The sequence below is a fragment of the Cygnus olor genome, chromosome 2 (genome assembly GCF_009769625.2).
Source record: "Cygnus olor isolate bCygOlo1 chromosome 2, bCygOlo1.pri.v2, whole genome shotgun sequence".
NCBI classification, from domain to species: Eukaryota; Metazoa; Chordata; class Aves; order Anseriformes; family Anatidae; genus Cygnus; species Cygnus olor.
Genome location: NC_049170.1, coordinates 62,683,611 through 62,699,142, shown reverse-complemented (window position 1 = coordinate 62,699,142; position 15,532 = coordinate 62,683,611). Strand labels below are relative to the sequence as shown.

At 35.0% G+C, this 15,532-nt stretch overlaps 1 protein-coding gene across 7 annotated transcripts in view; it reads right to left on the bottom strand.

Annotated features, from left to right (window-relative positions):
• Window positions 1–15,532, bottom strand: part of BBS9 (Bardet-Biedl syndrome 9) — a 321,265-nt gene that overhangs the window by 301,625 nt on the left and 4,108 nt on the right. For all 7 annotated transcript variants that reach the window (XM_040548841.1, XM_040548842.1, XM_040548845.1 and 4 more), the window contains exons 4-5: window positions 14,791–14,855; window positions 12,042–12,155 (exon numbers count right to left, since the gene is read on the bottom strand). In XM_040548841.1, coding sequence (XP_040404775.1) covers window positions 12,042–12,155; window positions 14,791–14,855 — 179 coding nt within the window. The remainder of the gene's footprint in view (window positions 1–12,041; window positions 12,156–14,790; window positions 14,856–15,532) is intronic.

The following is a 15,532-nucleotide window of genomic DNA, read 5'->3' as shown; positions in this document are numbered from 1 at the left end:
CTTAAGTAAGCAACTTGAATATTCCTAAGCACTTCCCAAAGCACTCTGATTCCCTACTACTTTTTTAAGATAAAGATTTAATGAAAATACTTCCCAAAGAATGCTGTCCCCAGTAAGGGAAGTCACATTCATGGAACTCATTAAAGATAATTTATAACAAAGTAACATCCTGAAGCTTAAAATGCAAAGCCAGGAATTTATTTTTACATAAGTTTAGGTAGAGCTCCTATACCTCTTCAAGAAGTTTCAAATAGCCATTTATGTTTCTAATTTTAACTGGATCAAATAAATATCTTCAAAAACCTCCAATAAAATACAGCCACTTTTCATATTCAGATCATTTGTCTGTACATATCCTAGACCAGTAATAACCGACACACAGAAAGGACTAATCTTATTTTGTGGTCTTTTGTGTATTATATTTATAAAAGGGAAAAAAAATCACCATTTGTTTCATTTTTCTTGTATTTTAAAACAGCTAGAAGTATACAACAAATAGCTACATGATTTTATTATTTTACCATTAGCCTTGCAAAATATTACTTTCATAAGTTTGATGTTTTGTTTGTTGGTGTTGGTTTTGTTTTTTGTTTTTGGTGGTGGTGTTTTGTATTTTTTTTTAAAAAAATAGATGACGTTTTCAAGTGTTTTCACACAAATCACACAGTGAAATATTTGAAAATCAGTTGTCATACTAATCTGCAGAATACATTTTATTTCTGTCATAATCTTCCTTGTCCTTTTTATTCTCTGTAGTCACCAAATAAATTTCTGGGGGTTATTCATATTTACCCCTATTTGTTTAGCCAGGCTCATAACTAGACTCAGTTGTGTTAAAGAAATGTGAAAATTGAGCAAGGCTGCATCATTATTTCTTTCAGTTATGAATGCTCTCATCTGATGTGACTTTATACAAAGGATAACTGAACAGGCAGAAAGCACAGCACTTCATGTTGAAGTTACAGAACATTAATTTTAATAAAAGAAAATCCAACAGCTTAGAAAAAAATCTTTTTGGTCTACTAATCTATTTTTTGTGTTGGACTGCTTCTTTAAACTCCTCAGGAATCTCCAATTTTACCTAAAATTTAAAATTTTTGGTACTCGAAATGACAGCTTTGTATGGCACCTCAGCATTGTGTAGCTACTCAGCATGAACTCTGATTAACTCAAGTCTCACCAACCACAATTTGCATTTCCACCCAGGGGAAAACATGGCAGCCCCCTAAAAAAAAAAGTATATAAATTAAGTCTACCAAAATTTCAGTTCTTCAATTTCTGGTCATTTTGGATATGTTTTAAAAGTCTTGTTATTCTCCACACAGTTTTCTACAATTCTCATCAGTAATAAACCTATCAACAAGGACTAGAACAGTTTGTCAGCATGAGGTGGCACACCCCATGATCAGAACCAATTGGATATTGCAAAATTAGAATTTTCCTTATAAATCTGAAATAAAATCACCTTGTCACATTTTTCATTGTTTACCTCCTCTTGCTAGCCTGATACCTCTCACTTTTGATACAGGCCAACAGTAAACAATGTCTTTGCTTTGCAAGTTCTTTTCTACTTGGAAGATACACTCAGACCTACTCACCACCACCCAAAATCTCCAAGTAAAGAAACTCTCTCTTGAATGACCTAGTAGAGTGATTTCTAATAGGTTTATTGGTACAAATAATTCTGAACAACCCCCAAAAAACTTTCAAAGTGCAATTAGCAGAAAGCATCATAGCCTGTACAAGATATGTTTCACCTCTTTTATGGAAAAAAAAACCTCAACTAACAAGGGTTTGGTGACCTTCCAAATAAAGTTCTATAAGTTACAAAGACTTTTCTTTTTGTAATGTGAATAGTCACAAATGAACGCTAGAAAAAATAAACAAAAGCTGTGTATACACATTTCTGAAAGATCCTTTGAGAAGATGAAAGACTGAGTACTTAGAAAATAAAACTGCTTTCTTTTGGATGAAAAAATACAGGGCAACAAATGAATCTGATATAGACAAATGTATCTACATGAAATGTTGGAACATTTAATAAGAAAGTACATATGTAAATAATAAAACTGTACATAAAATATTTGAAGTAACAGAAAATTCATCATGCCAAACTATTTATTAGACAGGGTAATAATATATCCTATATTTTTAAACTTTAGAGACAGCATATCTAAACTTAAGTAAAACATCTGATATGATCTCAGACAATTGTCTCACAGGAAACCAGAGAATGGCAGGCAATAGCACTAAGAAGAAGAATCTGGGGATTAGAGTAGGATGATGAATTAAATATGAGTCAACAATATGTCACCAAAAAGACAAATGCAACATTGGGTCATTATTAATATACACGCGCTATTAAAAACATATGAGGTAATTATTGTTCTGCTTGGCACTGGATGATTCTTGGCAGTACTGCAGAAGCCATAACCCCACATGCAAGATACAAAACATTTTATACTACCAATGTACAATGACTGCACACATTTGGGTACCACATTTTAACAAAAGAAATTAGAAAAAGCATAGTATAAAAAATCTATAAAACTTTTGAGAAAACAAGAATGATGTGGTCTTTCACTTACATACACAACTGCTCCCCAGGTTAGGTATTTCTACAATTGGTTTTACTCCATTTTAATTATAGTGCTCTGTTTAAATGAAATACGTGAAATAAGTGATATATTCAGCAATTTGTAATTGAAGCAAAGTTCTGGCGTACTGAATCAATGGGATTTTTTTTTTTACTTCAATTAGACTATGATCTTACTTAGTACCGTTGAGGAAGGTGAAAGGAACCGCAGGGTAAAAGATTCCAGGGAATTTTCCTTGATTATTTTTGCATTCACACATTTAATTTAGAGAAGAGGCTCTAACTCCATTATTTGGAAAAAAAAAAAGGCACTAACAGACTTCAGAAGTTATGTGAGGAAGCATTTAGAATTACTGATCAGTAGATTTATTTCATGAACAAAACTCCTGAAGAACAAGCCTTTCAAATAATCTCTTTATCCAGAAGCTATTTAACAGAAAGGTAATAGTTAAACACACTGCTCCTTAAGAGAACTAGCCAATAAATCAAAGTCCAAATTTATACTGCTGCTGTATTTAAACATAGTCATAAGAATCATTTAACCTTACAGCATAAAACTCAGCTGATAATTTTTTTTTTCAACTAACACCTCATAAAATTCATTCTTGCAGAATTGTGGAAAAGTTAAGCACAGTCTACCCTTCTTATAAGGTTTCTTGTTACAAGGTTGCATGGTTTACACATATGTTGTATTTTATTATTAAAAAAAATCCTCCATATAGCACCCTCTTTGTTGCAACACTCAAACATACTTTGCCCCTAGGCCAGCGCTGCAATAAAAGTAAAATGAATTCAAGACAATTTGCTGAGAAAAAGATAGGTTCAAGGTATTTTCACACTTTTTTTTTCCTTGTAACTTTTTCATGTCAGAGTTCTATTTCCCTTTTTCCCTGTTCCCTTTGCTATTGTTTTATTATTTCCTTTTATTGGTACAGTATCCACTAAATAGCTTTAAGTAAATCTGAACAATTCTAAGCCAATTTAAGGTATTGAGGTTTCAGATTAAAAAAAAAAAATCCAAGACCTGTGTATTATTAGGATATCCAATTCTAAATCATTTATCAACTCATTTGAAGAGGCTATATAAGAACAGGACAAATTCACTGATTATTTAAGTCTATTAGATGATGCCATCATATTTTGTGGAATCATACAAAATGGTAATACTGCTTTTGCAATGGAAGTTATTATTTATAAATGAATACCATTCAAAAATAATTCAGCAACTAAGAAAGCAAGGTTATTAAACTATGCTTTCTCTCTCTGCCACCAGATAAAATTAGTATTCTGTTCTATTAAAGACTAATCCAATAGGTTGTGTGTCCCAATGGTGAGCTATCAGTATACTGTTTCTTTAGTTCTTATGTGGAAGGCAACAACTGTCTCAATAGCATAAACCAAAAAAAAGAAAACTAGAAGGGTTGAAAATGTTCATACACCCACCTGAACATATAACTTATATCCCAGAGAATAATCATAGAACTTAGATTTCACCTGGGAAAGGTCATCTTCTGATTACAGCATATGATCATTCACACTTAAGTGCTTTAGCTCAGGAACCCTACACTTCATGCATCAGTCTTCAAAGTGCAGAATTTGGTATTAGCTCCTTATGCACTACTGTTGCTTCATACATTAATTAATATCTGGTCCCCCCATTCACTAATGCATACCTGACCACATGAAATTTATGAGATAATCCATAGAGCTACCTAAGCTTCAACTAGTTGTCTTTCTTATGTAAAACACTTTTTTGTTCCTTATACAACTTCAAAAGAAATCTCTTACGTAAACTCTCCTCAAGTGTAAGTCACATGGCTGACTGAAGACAGACAAGACAAAGAATAAAATTGTGGCCCGATCTGCACACTTATTCAAAGCACTAGTAAGGACACTTCTTTTACTGCATAAGAGAATACCGTTTCTTATAAGTAGGAAGAAGCAGGCTACATATCGATAAATCTCACTTTTTATGAAGAGTGTATGAGTAGCATATTGACTCTTTCTCGAGTTGTAGAAGGACTAAGGTTAATGGCCATAAACTAGATGAACTGTAATCCATCCAACAGAAACTGGAAACATAGGAATAAGGGTGATTTTCCAAGTCACGGTGTCTTTCTCAGATTTCTCTAAGGGCAAGACAACATATTACATCTAAATACCCTCAACGTGAAGAAACCCAAGACACAGGACAGAGAATTTCTGTATGTTGTAGGTACATTATTAAGACGCCTGCAGCGCTAATTATGCAAACAACACATTAGAAAGAGGTTATAAAAACTGATAATAAAGTAATACGAATTTTATTTCTTTGCCCTGAGTTAAAATTTGGTTTTAATGCTGATATCCTGCAAATTCTCTACTGTACCAGTGTGCAAATTCATCAATTTATAAGTAAGCAGTTCATAATTCTTGTTAACTGATTACCCATCTGTAAAAAGTTTTATTATTACCACTTGAAGGTAGTTCACTGCTACTTTTTTTTATATAATTGAAGCCAACACCAGTAAATTGATTAACCAAAATTTCTGCACAGCTAGAACACATCCAATTGAGCGTTATTTTAATTAAAAGAACTAGAAATAAGATATAAAAGTTCCAACAAAGAAAAAAAAAACATGATTTTGCTGAAATTGCAAACAAAAATCTAAGAATGGAAAAAAAACATGACCAAATTATATCAATCACAAAATGTAACAACTGGCTTATAATCTAATCGCTTTGTACCTATGTAGAGAAGAATCTACTCTTACTGTTTTGATAAACACAGTTTTAATTTCAACTAAGATTAAACAATACATAGAATATTGCTTAATAAGACTTGACTATTCCTAGATAATATCAGATTTATGCCTTCCTTAAGAACTGAACAGGAGGTACACTACTGCATAAAGAATAAGGAAGAAAAGGAATTCTCATCTAAAGCAATACTATATCCAATTCACTTGCTTCATTTCATTCCATTCTTTTAACAATCTCAGATTCGCAACTCATTCATCAGAATGTTCTCACACAAAGAATGAAGCTTTTCCCATTTTTTTTTTAGTATGAATATTCATATACTTTCAGGTGAAACGACGACTTTCAATTCAGCCATATAGAGTTTGAACATTTAGCGTTACTAGCCCAGTAAAACATTTTAATCTATTGTATTTACTTGTCTTTAAAAATCTTAGTATATTACAGCAGACATTTCATAGATGCTCTCCAGTATAAAAGTTCTAAACCAGCAAGCCTCATGCTACATGGAAGTGTGTGCACTGTTTTAAAACTTGTATGGGTGTCTCCACACCACAGAGCAACCACAGAAGTGTAAGCACATCCTTGCTTACAGTAGATAAACTCTTCAACTCAGATCTTTGATGGACAGGGTAATAAGGACAGAGCTTTGCATTTGGGTGACCAAAGATTGTACATGTGCCTAAAAAGCTCTGAAATTTTCTCACTTCTCTCCCAAACATGTAAGACAGAACTTATGTAAGACAGAACTATGCAAAACAACCTCCTGCTATTACAAACAGTGATCAGGTTCTTCAATATAATCTTACCTGATAACGTTATAAGATACTTGATTCAAATGTAAAGACACAGAATGACTCACTAGACATAAAAACAGCTCACATCATCTTGGAAAGTGCTTTCTATCAGCAAACATCACTTCGTATAATGAAAGTTGAATTATTAACACAGCAATCTGGGGTAGCATAATTCCATGATGCCATAATAATTTTACATAAGATCAGGCTATATTACGTGATTAAATAGGTTATATAAAGTAAGATTTTTGTAGACTGGAGTCCTCTAATAATCACAGAAATGTATGCCACTTTTTCAGTATCTTCGAGAAAGAGCTGACAGTAGAGTCACCTTAAGTTCTTGAAATTTTACATTTGAAATAAAACACAGACTGGTACAATCTGTTCATTACTTAAGGGCTGTGACATTTTGTGGCTAGGTTAAGAGTTCACTTGGTTGAAAAAAACAGTGTTCAGCACTACTAACTTACATGATTTTACCATGAATCATCCTTTCTAAAAGGATCCATACGCTAGAATAATGGTGTTGCAAAAGAAACTCAATTTATAGCTCTAAGATGACAACAAAAAATGTAGAGTTATGAAATCCTGATATATGTAGACATTCTACATAATAAATGTAATGAATTAAAAATTAAGTTCAATTTTTCAAAGCCTGTGCTCAAGATCAAGAATTCTTTTTCTAAGTATATAATTATATACTTCCTACATCACTTCTTGATAGCTTTCATGTTTTCATTTTAGTTTCAGTATTCAGAGACACCAGGAAACAAAAGTAAAGCTAAAGCACCAAAGAAGTTCTATAATACAGTCATTCCCTTTGCCAGAGGTTTTTCCACATTCTAAGTAACTGACAACTATGCCTACAACGAGCCTGATTTATACTTCAGGCCTTGCAGGTTGTTTCTTCCCCCCATTCACTTTTTTAAAGCTTTCCTATTAGCTTTGTTTAGAAGTCTAGTTAAACATGCAAGAGATTTCTTGTTTTCATTTCCCGCATCCCTGGCCTTTTGACTTTTACTTTCAGCAAAACTGTTAAGTTCAATTTGCCTTTTTGCTAAAATGCTACAAACAACAAAATACATTTTATTTTAATCAATAAAACACTTTTTAATCAGCTTTTCAGAAAGTGCTACTGTATTTTCATTAAGTCTTGCAGTAAATACACCTGTAGAATCAGTTCAAGTATAAAAGCAGTTGTAGAGAGGCAGTGCACTAACGAAAACATGTAGTGAGGGGACCATCTAGTGGTGACTTAACCACATTCCACGCACTTTTAGAACAAAAGCACCCATTCTCTGCAAGTAGGTGGACAAGTTTTCTCAGTTTTGGTCTGTCTTTATTTTATAGCTTCGATAATGTATTTTATTTTGATTTCAGCTTTCTATGATCAGACTACGTGAATGGATTTGTTGATGTTCAACATGTTCCTGTTATAAAAATAACTATGCCAGTTCCGTATATATGGAAGCTGCTCACAGCATCAAGTTTTTAATTTGAAAATGCTCCCATGAATGAAGTTGCTAGGAGCTAGCCTACTAAGTAGGTTTCTGTTTACCTCACAGATCTCTCTTCAGCAAGGAAATCTCTAATACCATCTTCCTTAATAAATACAAGAGACCAAAATAATTAGTCAAGAAATAACAGTTTACTTTGTATGTTTTACGTCTCCATCACATCTCACCTAAATAGACTAGCAGGTTAACAGACCAAATCATAACATAACAAGGGCATGAGTACATTGATGAAAACTAGCAAGGACAGGAGAGCAAAGCTTACGTTGGAGAAAGCTGACTGAAAACATGCAACACACAACTAGTGACTGGACTATAAGTTTTTATTGAACATTTCAAACAACTGCAGAGACACCCTTCCCCAGCTACCACATTAATAGAAGCTATGAGATATCCTCCTCCTTAATGAAGCTGCAGAGGGTAAAGTAGGCACAGGGAAAGGTTTATGTAAGGTTTATGTAAGTGCACCTTTAAATACAGATGAAGAAAAGCTGGTGAACCTTCATAACCTAATTGAACCATAAAACAGTAGCAGAGCACTTGTTTCTAAAAGCTCTATTCTGTTTAGTTTCTGAAAACCTCTGATAGGTCTCCAGGTCAGCCAACATTCAGGAGAGATTTCAGGCACTTTCTCCAGAAGATAAGCTGCTTCGTAAATTAGAAAAACGGATTCCACTCCACTACAATCCAGAAAAAAAAATATTAATATAATGAAAATTGCAAGTTGATCTGAACAAATCTCTGTCTCTTCAGCTTTTGTAAGGGTCTTACAGGATTTTCAGCAATTCAGAAAGTCAAAAAACTGCTAGATTGAAACTGAGTTCCTCTCCATACCTTGATGCCTGGTTATGTAACTGTTGCCTCATTTTTACAGCAGTCACATACTCTCAGACTTGTGTACCAGCTTGTTTTATGGCATCTTTACAGTGCAGGATGGAGTAGGTGGGACTGAGAAGGTTCTTGAGGACTACAGAGTATACTCAAGCCCTTTCCCCTCCAGGTTCTTTATAAAAAGTGGGGAAGAGAAGCCAGGAACAGGTAAACAGTGAAGGTGGGTGAGGTTTATTTTCTCAAAGGAAATTGAAACTTCCTCCAAAGTTTCAAGAGGAATTTCCAAAGGAATAAGCAGCCAAAAACAAACCACCCACCACAAAGGTCAAAATGGATGCACTAACTCTGAAACAGGAAATGGGAATCGTGTGCTGGCTTTACATCCAGATTTCAAAACTGACTATGCAACCTTACAGCATCAAGAGACTAACACAGCACTTTGCATCCCAGTTAAGGCCACAGCTACAGTGGCCTGCTAGACAGCACAGACTGTAACTGCATGTGGGTAGAAATCATATTACAAGTGACTACAGAAGAAATCTGAACGCCAAGATGTATTTTATTTGCAGTAAGGGCAAGCAGTGAAGTGGTCATTTTCTTCAGTTTCCATTAAACTGACAGGCAACTGTTTGGAAGCAGTTCAATAAGAAAGTAAGAACAAAAGAAATAGAGTAGTAACTAGAACCCAAAGAACTCCTAGTCCCAAGAAAGGGCTGAAAACCCTCAAAAATGTCATTTGACACCAGTATAAACAAGTGTACAAAAATTCAATTCTATTTTTCTTTTACTGGTATCAACTGGTATGCCTGTGGAGAATGAGTTCCTTTACTACTAAATGTATAGGATTAGGAGCTCCGTGAAAAGAAACAAAAAATCCAGCATTGTCTTCAAGAGAAATCTAACACTGAGCAACTTCATAGATCAAGTGCCCTGTCGACTCCTGCAGCATTCTTCTTTGCTTCCTCAGATGAAAGATTATGTTCCTGGGGGATTTACATTCCCTTTCCTCCCCTGACACTCCCACAGCATGCTTTCCTTGTACTCCTGTTCAACTGCCATTCTCCTGTGTCTGCTCCAGTAGCTCTGTAAACATGAACTCTGAAGTGCCTCTTTCACCTTCTCATTGTTTCAAGGATGCTTGAATACAGCAATAAGAAAAAAGACACATATTAGTCTCAGCAGTAACAGAGAAGGCTATAAATATAAAAACCCTCCCTGCGTTTTGTTAGTCCACTTCTAGAGTATGGTGTAGAGGCCAGACTGCTAGCAAAGCAAGCTTACTGCTGCACACTTATAGCACTTCCACCATTATGAATTAACCTCCACTGAAGGTGAGAGAGACTTAGCAGATGCCTGGCCAGGATTCTAGAAGTCTGGAAGTCACATAGTCAAATAAAATATTTATTCACAGACTGCAGGTGGCTCTCAATTGCAGCACAGAAGATCTGCCAAAGAAACACACACACAGATAGCACAACAGGCCAGACCAGGACAGGTATCTGTTTACTAAAGTTAACAGCCCTTGGTAGACCTTCTTTCCAGATCACTCTGACTAGTCTTGCAAGATGGAAAATATCCACAATGTTGTCATTCATAACCCTCAAGGAGAGAATGAGATGCTTAAAGATGGTACTTAAAAAAAATCATGGCAAAAGGCTAGGGACGAGACTAAAAGTATAGCCTTGACAAGAAATCTAGTTAGACACTCCAGAAGAGACACAAAGATGGATATTCAATTCAGAAAAGCCATAAAAAAGCCACACACAATTCAGATGATTTTCTAGTGTCCACTTCACCTATTTCTCTGATGCTTCAATGCCTGCCTTAGTGAATGGTCAAGCTGCTGATAGCAGGCTACTACAATTTTCCCATATTTAGGTCTTAAATAAAAAGCTTCTTTATCTTATGATAGGAATGGGGATTATTTATAAATCTCTTCTGTCATTGTTTGTTAACATTCTTGAAATCTCAAACAAGACTTGAGGCCACTCTTTTCCCACAGCAATCAACACACTATTGCAAACTGGAACATGAGGAAGAAAGGAAAAAGGAGAGCAGTTTGACATGCTGGGACAGAAGCACTACTAGGAATCAGGAGAAACAGAACTTACCAGAGTTCCCTTTGCTGTTCCTTCTGCTTTGTCTGTCAGGACTGGCTCATAATTTGACCGTCCTAGGTGTTGAGAAGTGTTTGTCTAGCCGAATAGGTTCTGAAGTAATTACTACCTTTTTCTCTAGCTTGCAAAGATGTTCTCTTCATTTTGTGACTTGCATCCCACACAGGTTTTGATAAGGTATCTATAGATACATCCAGTATCAAGACTGAGCTGGTGGTTAGACCTCTACCCAGAATCTCCACGGTAAACATGCATGTCACAGAAATCCAGAGTTTATTCTGCACAACTGAATGGTGGTAAAAAGGTATTTTCTCTTATCCCTCCACCACTCCAGACACACTAACAACTCTTAGTTTATGATCCCTTGATATATCCATTACTGCAATCCCATTGTAGCATGACAGGAATCACACTATTACCTCTTCTCGGTTTTAGGAAGCTCTGTATCTTCTTTCTAAAGTTAGCACAAATAAACCCATGAACTATACACTCACCCCCTCAAGCTATTCATAGCATTTCTCATTTTCTCATCCACATGACTTAAGAGTCAATAATTTCTCCAAGGTGCTTGTGCAAAATTAGTAGGTGAAAGCCTCTTCAGTCAGCATGAATTGTGGTTAGCCTAATTCAAGCCCAGAGACAAGCCTGAGTTTAGGGTTAATCTTCTAGTAATAATCTTACAGTGCATTACCACAGCCCCAGAACTGTGGGGTCATATGCATATATTTATCATATACTCAGAAGACTTTTTGCCTCAGTAAAGTAGCATTATTTTGTGAAAAGCTTGGGCACATTACTTGATCAGATAAATACTATCCCCCATTATTGCTAGGGAAGCTTGTCTTCTGAAGAGAAATTGCTGTCATGTAGAGCAAACCTAGATGATTCCAGATCAGAATATAAAATAGTATTCATAATGGTGTCACAAGTTCAACAAAGACTGAGATCTATTAAACATATTCAAAACTACAAATACACCATAAATATTACTTTCCACTGTTATGTTTTTCCAATCATAGTTTGTTTTATTTATTTTTTCAGTCTGTATTATGCATCTCTAAAGAGACTCAGTAGTTTAGGTTCAGAGAATGGAAGTGTTGACTTATTCCTTCATCTGGGATAAGGAAGCTACAGAAAAGCAAAACTGAATTAAAGCACGGAAGAAAATAATTACTTTGGATATTAAAGTATTTTATTTTTTAAAAATCAGTATTATCCTTATAAGTTCATATCTTGTTCAAGATATAAGAAAACTATTTTGTGTTTAATATTCTTTGCCTCATTTTAACTCCCCCTAACCCCCTACATCAGATAAAAGATATTATCATTTAGAAAGATGGTCTCCCCTCTAGATAACAATAGCCTGTAGCCTTTCAAGATTTAAGTTAACCCTCAACTATTCACAGGTAAACAAATAATTATAAAGAACATGCAGCAAGGAGCTTACCTTTTACACCACCAAATGGTCCATAAGTCATATTGCAAGCAGTTCTCTGAAGATTATGTTCATACATAAGTTTAATCTGATACTGGTTCCCATGTTCCACATTCCCCTGAGTTCCTACCAAAAAAAAAGTAGGTTTTTCACATCCTTTTTCCATGCAATTTAGAAAAAGGAGTATCAGTTTAAAGAGCAACCTGAAAAGCTGTAACTTACTCCTAATGACTTCAATATGAGGGCTGAAATTGCTGTTTTCTTAAAAGAAAAAATTCTCAAAGGCCAGAACCACAGCTAAGGTCCCAATATACTAACTATTGTATAAAGATTTAGCAAGATGAAGTTTTATTGTTCAATAGTTTTCTTCATGTTAGGCACACCTTTAAGATCAGAAAAAGTCTACTCAAGATGGGAGAATTCTTAAAATTCTCCTTTTTATTCAGTGGATATACTATATCTAACAAAACAGGATGAATTGTAAATGTCTTTGCCTCAAATTGAGCTGTAGCCAGTTATAAGTTGTTGTTTTTTTTTTTTTTTTGAAAAGCCATGGTTAGGGTACATTTATCACTTGCCTTTACTCAGTCTGAAACTCAATGCAGTGATTAAGAGTGCAAAGAGACACACACACAGTAACAGCAATAATTTTATCATACATGTCACATTCTCAAAAGCATCTGCATAAACTAGTTTCCTGACCCCTTCACAGAACTAGCAGAAATTCAAGAAGCCTTTCTAAAGAAACTGAAGTCAAGGCTCACCTTTTAATAATCAAGAATCTTTTCTGCCTGCCCACAAAGAAAAATACTCAGAGTTCTTCATTGTATGGAGTAACACTTTAGGAATCATATCAGCAAACAAAAAAAATAAAACAAAAAAGCTTTGAGAACAGTTACATCAGCATAGAAAAAAAGATTTCTTGAGCAAATGAGATCTAAGCTAAGCCTATCACAACTTTAGATATGCAAAGATTACTTCAACACTCATCTTAAACAACGTGCCATGAAAGATTGGTAACTCATGCTAACCTTTTAGGCAACTGCTCCAACTAAAATCCACTACAGCTCTTAAGCTGTTACCATGAAGGTAGGCCCACGTTCAAGAGAAGATTGGAACAGACATAGAGGAAAGCCCTGGCTGAATGAGTAGCTACCTAAAGAGCAATATCAGAGGAAAAACAATCAAGAAGGTAGTCAGTCTGCGCATACTAACGGTAATACAAGATCCAGGCCATACTTTAGTTAGCCTTGAAGGAGGCTTTCATTCATACAGGAGAAACAGCATAGATTTGCTTTATTATGAATAACACATGGTGATGTGTATAAAACAGGTAAAATTCCACTTTATGACACTGAAATTTGCTGTGGAAGCATAAAGAAATAGTGATCTTTGGTTTTTGAAGGAGCCGGTTCAAGAGTTTGAAAAGTTCTGATAATAAAGTTACTATCACAGTATGATGAATGCTCACCAATTAGTACGAAGTATCTATTAAAGGACTGTAAAACTTTATTACTTTGGTGTTTAAACCACATAGACAGCATATTATAATTAGAAAGAGTTCTAAACTGACCTATTTGTTGTATGCTGTTAATGAAAGTATTAAATTGTTTTAATAAAAGTTATACTGGTAGGCAACAACTCTAAAACTTAAGTACCATTACAGAGAAGCACAAGTATGGAAGTGGCATTATATCTCAAAGTATTATCCCTCAACAAAGACCAACTTTACAGGTGTCTCCGTGTAAGATAACTAGAAGGCAGATAGGTTATGAAGACATGCTGTCCTTTCAGATTTTATCTGCCCACTGAGCTATGAACAGGAAGTAAGCTGCTCCTAGAAGTAAACTATGCTTTCACAGTGAAAGCAACTCCAGCTGTCACTGCACAGAGGTGAACAATATGTAGTTGTCTACTGAATTCTTAAGACAAGGATACAGTCAGTAGAACTCATATCTGTGCTTTGCACATGTGCTAGAAAGAATTGAACGCACAGCATATTTTGTGACTTGTCTCTTTATATACTGCATGAACATAGCACTTAGATTTCCAGACAGAGGCAATAGGAAAAAAGAGGATTTAAAGAAAAGCCCATAGTAATTTCACCTTTTTACCAATGTTAACCTCTTATCTTTACCTGGGCTGCATTACCAATCTTCTGGCTTTCTAGGAAGTTCAGATTTTTGAGTTCAGAATTATAATTTTTTCATACTTAAAAAGATATGTAAACTGTCATTAAACAACCACTTGACCATTAGCATGCTGAATAGTAACAGTTATTTCTAAAACTGTAACAAGCACTAGTTATTCACAAGCAGAAATTTTACCATATGTCTATGTACATTCAGACAAATCCTTCATAACATGCAGACACTGCACCAGCTAAGACTCATAACTAACCTTTGTAAGCAATGCCATGACTTCTGTAAGAAGTCATTGTTATCAGATCAACTCCATCTTCCTGTGGGAGAGCAAGTAGAACAACACAAGAAAAAAAGCAGGACTCCAGCACTGCCAATTGCAGACACACATCACAGTATCTCAAGCACCAAGCAGATCACCAGGTCATTAGCCACCAGGAGATATTTGGATATAATTACTAATGTTTCTTCTTCTTACATGAGTGAGTGCTAGAACATGACGACTGCAGCTCTTCACGGATGATGAACAAACACTCTGTATATTCCAAGCTTAGCATTTAACCTGATCCAACTTTAGAATGAACCTAAAACCACAAGATAGTTTGCATCTGTAAACTAACCTGAAACAGCATATACACAGAGTTTTCGGCAGTGCAACACAGCCAGATGAAGTCCTTCAGTACCACTGTAAAAGAGGGAGCAGAAAAGAGGGAGCAGAAAAAAAAAACAATTGTTTTAAGATAAATTTCAAGTAAAATGCATGAGATAAAAATTCAAAATCACTGTCAAAATGTCAACATTACTTTCAGGTGTTGGCCAGATTTAAGAGTATTAAATGTGAACATAAAACAACCAAGAACTAATCTTCCTAAATTTGAAGCTACTTTCAAAATTAAAATGAATCCTTACAGAACATTTTTTCAGATTTAAGTATGAAAAGCAGGTCAACTATTTTCCCAGTTTAGCTTGAAAATCATTCCAAACAAGATGCTGTTTCCTCTCAACTTCTCAACTCTTCAAAAAACTAAATGGATGGGAAGATCATTATTTCAGACAAGTACTATTCAGCAGCCACATAAATTGTTTTTAAAATTCAGTTTTGTACTACTTGCAAAACTAAATCAAACTATTCACTTTCCTCTTGCCCCAAAATTAAGTAGTACTTTCTGTTGGGAAGGTTCTTGTGCTAAAGTGAAAAAGTTTTAGATCTCTTCACAAGCCAAAGCATTATCATTTCTGCACAAGGCCAGTCCATGAGTACTTAAAGAACAAATTCCAACAGACATAGGCCTTTTGGCAGATGGCTTTTGGTCTTGAAAAAAAATTCAAGAAACTCTTCCCATGGTAAGTACAGGCTTGACT